This window comes from Haematobia irritans, chromosome 2 (genome assembly GCF_050003625.1).
Source record: "Haematobia irritans isolate KBUSLIRL chromosome 2, ASM5000362v1, whole genome shotgun sequence".
NCBI classification, from domain to species: domain Eukaryota; kingdom Metazoa; phylum Arthropoda; class Insecta; order Diptera; family Muscidae; genus Haematobia; species Haematobia irritans.
Window position 1 is genome coordinate 217,236,692 of NC_134398.1, and position 10,512 is coordinate 217,247,203.

Sequence of the window (10,512 nt, forward strand, 5' to 3'; positions counted from 1 at the left end):
GGCAGCAAAAGCTCCAAACTTTAAATCAAACAAAAAATATTTTCAAATCTCCAAACAATAAAGGGCATTCATTGTTATTGTGGAAGAATATACCTCCTTTACCATCCAGCCACATACCACCACGTGCACTTTTTGTTAAGTGGAGACCCGTGTCTTTGCCCTCCTTCTTAAGAATGTATAGCACGAGGAAAAACTACGACCGACCATCATTGGCCCCCAAAAATTGGTTGTGGTTTACACAACGACTCTCTATCACTACTTATCACCCATAAGACCCATGCTAAGCTTTTGTTGGTAGATAAATGAAAAAAAAACTAAAATTAAACAATATTTATTTTTTAATTCACACAAATATAAATAAATAAACACCAGATATAACGGAGTCAATACCAAAATTGCCCCAAAAAGAATATGGCATGCACCATGCACCGACGGAAATGAAAAAAACACACAAAAATAAATAAATTAACGCATTTGAAACTCGTAGTGTGTCTTGTGAATTCCCTTGAATTATTGTGGTATTTCTGGAAAATTGTTCCCATAAACATTATGGTGTCTCTTGACTAATTAAGAGGGTCATTGGTTTTATGGATGGTATTCATTAGTTGTAAAACCAAAATTAGGGCCCATGCCAAGTTTTGTTTTTTATTATTTTTTTAACACAAAATAGAATATGATATTTATCATTTCAATAGTTTTTTTGTTAAGCAAAAAAAAAAATCCAACAATAATTTTTGATAATTACTTTTTGTTTAATATTTATTTGCCCACTTGGGAGTGAGCCATCATGAAGCAAACAAAAAACAAAACTAAAAAAATTTTAATTTCCTGATAATCTTGTTTGCTTGGCCAATTTGAGGAATTTCAATTGTACTCTTTATTACTATCTCATCTCAATCATGGCTCTCATAAACGCCCTCAAATTTCAGTTTTGCCAGTTTATCTTTACTGCGTGGGTTGTTTTTGGCACGTTCAGGTCAGCAAACTCTATGTTTGGCCATAATTATTTCAATAATAATTTTTAATAGAGTTGTTTATAACATAAGGAAATCAAAATAAGTAAATTCATCATTATCTATATTTGCTGGAGTTAAATTTTATGGATCATATTTCAAAACTTAAATTAAAAAAAAAAAAAACTATCAATGTCAATACTATGGTTATGGTTTCGGTTCTTAAAATCGATGGATTTGCCATTTTTTCCCCTAAATAAATCGACCATTCTATCATGAAGAGTCCCATATTTTATGGAAACCCCATAACTCCAAATATTGTGTTGATTAATATATGCCCTGCGGAAGGGGGAGCCTTTCCTTATATTCCGAAAAAATTAAAACAATTAATCCCATAAAAAGGAACAGACAATAAATTTACTTAATTCCAATGTACACGTCTGAAAAATCCCCCCTAAGGCATTCCCAGCCAAGACAAGAAGCAATGTCAATTGCTGATAATACGAACAACCCTCTTTTCCGGCATCGTAATTGCCTTAGTATTGTCTCCGTGATTCCTTGAACAGAAATTTGGTTTTAAGAAACCGAGAAAAAAGTGTTGATTACTTTTAAAAGGGCGGCTACATAATGACAAGACACATATGAATTGCTGCTGCTCGATTGGAGTTATAATCATCAAAAGCCATGACAGTTTATTGCGTTTTAATTCGCTTGACTTTAATCAAACCGGATGTTGGAGACCAAACCCAAAGACATCATTGCATGTATTTACGATTAAAGATGCAAATTTCTATGGGACATACACATATTACTCTATAGAATGGCTTGGAGTTTCCTTTCAAAGATAAATATTGACACAAAAAAACGCATACATCATATTTAGGGGAGCAAAAATACTGTCGCCCCTTCATTCTTAGACTTTGACTTCACCAAACATTTTATCGTTCGAATTCATTTTGGAAAAAAAAACTCAAGCGTTTCTTTGAATTGTTACTTTATCACTTAACCATTGAAAATTTTAATTATTATCAATTTTATTTCCGCTTTGTAGTATAAATTCTTTATGCATTCACTGAAGCGTTGAATACCCAATAGCAGCACTATTGCTGGACTTGTGGATTGACGCCACAATAGACAGAAGTACCGTTTTGTTAGGTGCTGTTGCCCATAGGGAAAACAAAATGCATACATCATATGGAAGCGAACATGACAAAGACTTGATAGGAACGTATACACAGAGGAAGTTGCACCCAGACATAAAGGTTGAAGACAAAAAAAAATAAAATAAAACCATCAACTATTTACTAAATACATAAAATGGGGAAAATGCATTTCAATCTATGACCTAAGTACCTACATGAACATACATATATGTATACATACAAACGCATTGCTATAGCACTAAGATAATGGTGTAACATTAGGGTAATATGCTTTGAAAAATTTATTTCTATAGAAAATTTTGTCAAAATTTTACTTCTATAGAAAATTTTGTCAAAATTTTATTTCTATAGAAAATTTTGTCAAAATTTTACTTCTATAGAAAATTTTGTCAAAATTTTATTTCTATAGAAAAACTTGTTAAAATTTTATTTCTATATAAAATGTTGTCAAAATTTTATTTCTATAGAAAATTTTGCCAAAATTGTATTTCGTTAGAAAATTGGTCAACATTTTATTTGTATAGAAAATTTTGTCAAAATTTTATTTCAATAGCAGATTTTGTTAAGAATTTATTTCTATAGAAAATTTTGTCAAAATTTTATTTCTATAGAAAATTTTGTTAACAATTTATTTTTATAGAAAATTTTGTCAAAATTTTATTTCTATAGAAAATTTTGTCAAAATTGTATTTCTCTAGAAAATCTTCCCAAAATTTTATTTATAACGGCATTTGAAACCGAGAACACGGCAGCGCTTCAGAAGGCAATATTTTCCTAGAAAGCTTTGTGCTGGCGCGAAGCCCACATGTTCGTGTATCCTTTTATGGTAAATATTCGATTTTTTTAAGCAAATTTAAGATGATACCGATTTTTATCAAAATTATTGGGAATTTCCAATTTTTGTAAACTGAATTTGAATTTTGAAATAAAGGATGAACAATTTTTTTGTTTACAATCCCATCCACCCTAATATATACCTAACTAGAAACAATTTACTTTCACACATACCCATCGATTTACGAAAAACATAAACAGTCCTTCTGTTTGTTATCTTCTTGCTGCAATATGTTCTGGGTAAACATTTGGAAAAACATTGAAATTGAAATTCATTGACCTGCTCTACGATGAGAGAGGAGGGTACACATCCATCTTTTCTTATTCCAGTTCTTTTGTTTTTCTGGGAGATTTCATTAAATTTAGTTATAAAAACTTCTATGCTCTGGAGATTATTATGTCATTTACACAGACACCTTTCAACCATACGAACAGTCAAACCAAATGAATCAGTTTTTTGATTTAATAGCTAATAAAAGTCGTAAATTTAAGGTAGTTTCCAATAGGGAGAAACAATTGTTTATTTTTTTATTGCAATTTACTGAAAAAAAAGAAAAATTATTAACTTTTATTTTTTTCAATTTGTTTGCAGATTTACCCTGGTCCTGATCCAAAACAAGCCATTATGGGCTCTTTGGTTTTTTGTATACATCACAAGCAAGGCTGCACCTGGTCAGATGAATTAAGGAAGCTTAAAGTAAGTTAAAAAACAAAATTATGATTTTATTTTATTTATTTAAGCAGATTAAAAATAGAAAATATCCATTAGGTGGATAGTAGGCATAAACATATTTCAAGTTGAAGCCACTTAATTGCCTCTTGATTTTACTTTATGGCTTATGGTTGTTTTCTGAAGTTTTATGGCCATAAAACAGTCATAGACTTTTTATTTTTGTGTAATAGGCTTCTAACTTCATTTCTGGGAAATCACAAAAAGCATTAGCTTTATTATCTCTTTAGCTTCTCTTATATTTTAAAATATATTAAAAAAGGTTTTCATTTTTTTCTAATAAATTTCTTATTCTTTTGTTTCTTGCAGGGCCATTTAAATGTCTGCAAACATGATGCCACCCAATGTCCCAATAAATGTGGTGCCCAAATTCCACGTATCATGATGACCGATCATTTACAATACACCTGTACAATGCGCCGAACAAAATGTGAATTTTGTCAAAGTGAATTCTCTGGAGCTGGCCTCGAGGAACATACTGGCACTTGTGGACAAGAACCCATATACTGTGAGGCAAAATGTGGCCAAAGAGTATTGAGGGGACGTATGACGCTACACAAATCCAAAGATTGTACCAAACGTTTGAGACGTTGCTTACATTGTAATAGGGAATTTTCCGCTGATACTTTGGCCCTACATGTCAATCAATGTCCACGTGCCCCCACCGTATGTCCACAACGTTGTGAGGTGGGACCCATAGCGCGAGCCGATTTGGAATCCCATTTGAGGGATGAATGTAAAGCTTTGGCTATATCATGTTCATTCAAAGAGGCTGGCTGCAGATTCAAGGGTCCCAGGCATATGTTGGAAGCCCATTTGGAAGCAAATGCTGCTGCTCATCTATCGCTAATGGTGGCCCTGTCTGCTCGTCAGGGACAACAAATACAAATGTTGAAATCGGCAGTCTCGAAACTCTCTATAAATTTCACTGGAACTCTGCTATGGAAAATCACTGATTGGTCAGCTAAAATGGCCGAAGCCAAGGGCAAAGATGGTTTGGAATTGGTATCACCACCCTTCTATACATCACAATATGGTTATAAACTACAGGCCTCGATGTTCCTGAATGGTAATGGACCAGGAGAAAATACTCATGTTTCGGTCTATATCAAAGTTTTGCCTGGAGAATATGATGCTTTGCTAAAATGGCCTTTCTCACACTCCATCACCTTTACCCTCTTCGAACAAGGCTCACAATCGGGACAAGGTGGTGTGGCTGAATCTTTTGTTCCCGATCCCACATGGGAAAATTTCCAACGTCCCTCTAATGAGCCAGATCAATTAGGTTTTGGTTTCCCCAGATTTATTTCACATGATTTGCTCTATAAGCGGCCTTTCATCAAAGATGACACGGTATTCTTGAGAGTCAAAGTGGATCCCAGCAAAATAGTGGCTGTCTAAAGACACCAGCCGCGAAAATTTTTAGTTTTTTTTTAAGCCCATTCTACATGAATACTGTGTATTTAAGTTAGCATTTTGGCCCAAAAGAAAGAAAGAGAAACTGTAAATATTTATTTAGCAATTAAAGATTTAGCATTTAGCATCATCTATTAAGCAAAACACCAAATAAAAACAAAACAAATCAAGAAATGTTACAACAACAGCTTCGCCAAAGTAACCCCTGGAGGTTATTTCATTAAGCGAATGCCTATAAACAAAGAAAATTTCTTAACCCATACACAACCACACACACACAAAACTTAGTCATCTAAATATATACATATGTATTAAATAAGTAAGGAGTAGAGCACATTTATCCTTCTTTTTGATTGACATTTATCAAAACTTTAAGCTTATTTTTATATTCATATATAAGAAAAAGGGCTCTAAGGGAAATTTTAATGAAAAACAAAGTTGGAATAAGTAAAAGTGCTGGAATTAAACCAAAGTCATCAATAAAACAAAATTTCTATTTGTTAACCATAACGACGACATCGATATTTATTTTCCCTAGCCCTTGCTGGGAAGTTAATATCGTATGCTCGTAGTTTGTGTCTTAAGTCTTTCGTTTTTTCTCTCCACATGAGAAAAAATGCTTTCAAAAGATCTTCTGTATTAAATTTATAAAATTTCATTATTAGAACACACATCCACATCAACATACATAAATGACAACTCTGGTAGTTTATATGAATAGTTTTAAAAATAAAAACAAACGATCATTAACAATTATTATAAGAATTCGTAGAGTATCCAGAGGTGGATCAATTCAACATTATCGTTGTTTTCATCGGCAAATCGAAACAAAACAAAAATATAGTCATAGTTATGTAATGAACAAATATTATATACGTATATTTTAATTTACCTATAATTTATGAATATTTTTTTCTTTTTCATGTAAAAAAACAACAAACAAAAACTTGAAAAAACTTATACGTATTTTAATTTCAATATTCATCGAATCGTATGAAATGATACTAATTTTTTTAAGTTTTTTTTGTTAACACCATCAACTGTATTTCAGTGTATCTAAAGGATAAATGAAGCTTTTGTAAAAAAAAAACAATTGTGACTTTTATTTGTATTGAACTAGGGGGGTGGGGGAAGAAACAATGAGATATTGGCTTAGAGTTGCCACAGTTAGTAGAATTCTAGAATTCAAATGGTAGATTTTTTATAATTCTTAATGTTTTGGTAGATTTTGCAAAATATTCCTCTCCAACTAAGAATTATTTTACTTTTCTATAGAAATAAAATTTTGACAAAATTTTCTATAGAAATAAAATTTTGACAGAATTTTCTATAGAAATAAAATTTTGACAAAATTTTCTATAGAAATAAAATTTTGACAAAATTTTCTATAGAAATAAAATTTTGACAACATTTTATACAGAAATAAAATTTTGACAAAATTTTCTATAGAAATAAAATTTTCTATAGAAATAAAATTTTGACAAAATTTTCTATAGAAATAAAATTTTGACAAAATTTTCTATAGAAATAACATTTTGACAAAATTTTCTATAGAAATAAAATTTTGACAAAATTTTCTATAGAAATAAAATTTTGACAAAATTTTCTATAGAAATAATATTTTGACAAAATTTTTTATAGAAATAAAATTTTGACAAAATTTTCTATAGAAATAAAACTTTGACAAAATTTTCTATAGAAATAAAATTTTGACAAAATTTTCTATAGAAATAAAATTTTGACAAAATTTTCTATAGAAATAAAATTTTGACAAAATTTTCTATAGAAATAAAATTTTGACAACATTTTCTACAGAAATAAAATTTTGACAAAATTTTCTATAGAAATAACATTTTGACGAAATTTTCTATAGAAATAAAATTTTGACAAAATTCTCTATAGCAATAAAATTTTGACGAAATTTTCTATAGAAATAAAATTTTGACAAAATTTTCTATAGAAATAACATTTTGACGAAATTTTCTATAGAAATAAAATTTTGACAAAATTTTCTATAGCAATAAAATTTTGACAACATTTTCTATAGAAATAAAATTTTGAAAAAAATTCTATAGAAATAAAATTTTTGGCAAATTTTTCTATAGAAATAAATTTTGACAAAATTTTCTATAGAAATAAAATTTTGACAAAATTTTCTATAGAAATAAAATTTTGACAAATTTTTCTATAGAAATAAAATTTTGACAAAATTTTCTATAGAAATAACATTTTGACGAAATTTTCTATAGAAATAAAATTTTGACAAAATTCTCTATAGCAATAAAATTTTGACGACATTTTCTATAGAAATAAAATTTTGACGACATTTTCTATAGAAATAAAATTTTGACAAAATTTTCTATAGAAATAAAATTATGAAAAAAATTTCTATAGATATATTTTGACAAAATTATTTAACGAAATAAAATTTTGACAAAATTTTCTATAGAAATAAAATTTTATTTGATGTTTTGATCTCAGCTTTAAAACCATTATGTTGACTAAACTACATTTTGACAAAATTTTCTATAGCAATAAAATTTTGACAAAATTTTCTATAGCAATAAAATTTTGACGAAATTTCTATAGAAATAAAATTTTGACAAAATTTTCTATAGAAATAAAATTTTGACAACATTTTCTATAGCAATAAAATTTTGACAACATTTTCAATAGAAATAAAATTTTGACACCATTTTCTATAGAAATAAAATTTTGACTATATTTTCTATAGAAATAAAATTTTGACAAAATTTTCAATAGAAATAAAATTATGACAACGTTTTCTATAGAAATAAAATTTTGACAAAATTTCCTAAAGAAATAAAATTTTGACAACGTTTTCTATAGAAAAAAATTTTCTGTAGAAATAAAATTTTGACAAAATCATTATGTTAGCCTGATATCAATACAGGCTGGTTTTTTCTATAGAAATAAAATTTTGACATTTTCGAAAAAAAAAATTGAGAAAATTTTCTATAGAAATACAATTTTGACAAAAATTTCATTAGAAATAAAATATTGACAAAATTTAAATAGAAATAAAAGTTTGGTAAAGTTTTCAATAGAAATAAAATTTTGACAACATTTTCTATAGAAATAAAATTTTGACAAAATTTTGTATAGAAATAAAATTTTGACAAAATTTTCTATAGAAATAAAATTTTGACAGAATTTTCTATAGAAATAAAATTTTGACAAAATTTTCTATAGAAATAAAATTTTGACAAAATTTTCTATAGAAATAAAATTTTGACAACATTTTCTACAGAAATAAAATTTTGACAAAATTTTCTATAGAAATAAAATTTTCTATAGAAATAAAATTTTGACAAAATTTTCTATAGAAATAAAATTTTGACAAAATTTTCTATAGAAATAACATTTTGACAAAATTTTCTATAGAAATAAAATTTTGACAAAATTTTCTATAGAAATAAAATTTTGACAAAATTTTCTATAGAAATAATATTTTGACAAAATTTTTTATAGAAATAAAATTTTGACAAAATTTTCTATAGAAATAAAATTTTGACAAAATTTTCTATAGAAATAAAATTTTGACAAAATTTTCTATAGAAATAAAATTTTGACAAAATTTTCTATAGAAATAAAATTTTGACAAAATTTTCTATAGAAATAAAATTTTGACAACATTTTCTACAGAAATAAAATTTTGACAAAATTTTCTATAGAAATAACATTTTGACGAAATTTTCTATAGAAATAAAATTTTGACAAAATTCTCTATAGCAATAAAATTTTGACGAAATTTTCTATAGAAATAAAATTTTGACAAAATTTTCTATAGAAATAACATTTTGACGAAATTTTCTATAGAAATAAAATTTTGACAAAATTTTCTATAGCAATAAAATTTTGACAACATTTTCTATAGAAATAAAATTTTGAAAAAAATTCTATAGAAATAAAATTTTTGGCAAATTTTTCTATAGAAATAAATTTTGACAAAATTTTCTATAGAAATAAAATTTTGACAAAATTTTCTATAGAAATAAAATTTTGACAAATTTTTCTATAGAAATAAAATTTTGACAAAATTTTCTATAGAAATAACATTTTGACGAAATTTTCTATAGAAATAAAATTTTGACAAAATTCTCTATAGCAATAAAATTTTGACGACATTTTCTATAGAAATAAAATTTTGACGACATTTTCTATAGAAATAAAATTTTGACAAAATTTTCTATAGAAATAAAATTATGAAAAAAATTTCTATAGATATATTTTGACAAAATTATTTAACGAAATAAAATTTTGACAAAATTTTCTATAGAAATAAAATTTTATTTGATGTTTTGATCTCAGCTTTAAAACCATTATGTTGACTAAACTACATTTTGACAAAATTTTCTATAGCAATAAAATTTTGACAAAATTTTCTATAGCAATAAAATTTTGACGAAATTTCTATAGAAATAAAATTTTGACAAAATTTTCTATAGAAATAAAATTTTGACAACATTTTCTATAGCAATAAAATTTTGACAACATTTTCAATAGAAATAAAATTTTGACACCATTTTCTATAGAAATAAAATTTTGACTATATTTTCTATAGAAATAAAATTTTGACAAAATTTTCAATAGAAATAAAATTATGACAACGTTTTCTATAGAAATAAAATTTTGACAAAATTTCCTAAAGAAATAAAATTTTGACAACGTTTTCTATAGAAAAAAATTTTCTGTAGAAATAAAATTTTGACAAAATCATTATGTTAGCCTGATATCAATACAGGCTGGTTTTTTCTATAGAAATAAAATTTTGACATTTTCGAAAAAAAAAAATTGAGAAAATTTTCTATAGAAATACAATTTTGACAAAAATTTCATTAGAAATAAAATATTGACAAAATTTAAATAGAAATAAAAGTTTGGTAAAGTTTTCAATAGAAATAAAATTTTGACAACATTTTCTATAGAAATAAAATTTTGACAAAATTTTGTATAGAAATAAAATTTTGACAAAATTTTCTATAGAAATAAAATTTTGACAAAATTTTCTATAGAAATAAAATTTTGACAAAATTTTCTATAGAAATAAAATTTTGACAAAATTTTCTATAGAAATAAAATTTTGACAAAATTTTCTATAGAAATAAAATTTGACAAAATTTTCTATAGAAATAAAATTTTGACAAAATTTTCTATAGAAATAAAATTTTGGCAAAATTTTCTATAGAAATAAAATTTTGACAAAATTTTCTATAGAAATAAAATTTTGACAAAATTTTCTGTAGCAATAAAATTTTGACAACATTTTCTATAGAAATAAAATTTTGACAACATTTTCTATAGAAATAAAATTTTGACTATATTTTCTATAGAAATAAAATTTTGACAAAATTTCCTAAAGAAATAAAATTTTGACGTTTTCTATAGAAAAAAA

The 10,512-nt window shown here is 25.9% G+C and overlaps 1 protein-coding gene across 2 annotated transcripts in view; it reads left to right on the forward strand.

Moving 5' to 3' along the window:
* Positions 1 to 6,189, forward strand: part of Traf4 (TNF receptor associated factor 4) — a 113,912-nt gene extending 107,723 nt beyond the window's left edge. For both annotated transcript variants that reach the window (XM_075297409.1, XM_075297410.1), the window contains 2 exons: positions 3,543 to 3,647; positions 3,990 to 6,189. In XM_075297409.1, coding sequence (XP_075153524.1) covers positions 3,543 to 3,647; positions 3,990 to 5,081 — 1,197 coding nt within the window. In that variant the 3' untranslated portion in view covers positions 5,082 to 6,189. The remainder of the gene's footprint in view (positions 1 to 3,542; positions 3,648 to 3,989) is intronic.
* Positions 6,190 to 10,512: the final 4,323 nt, after the last annotated feature.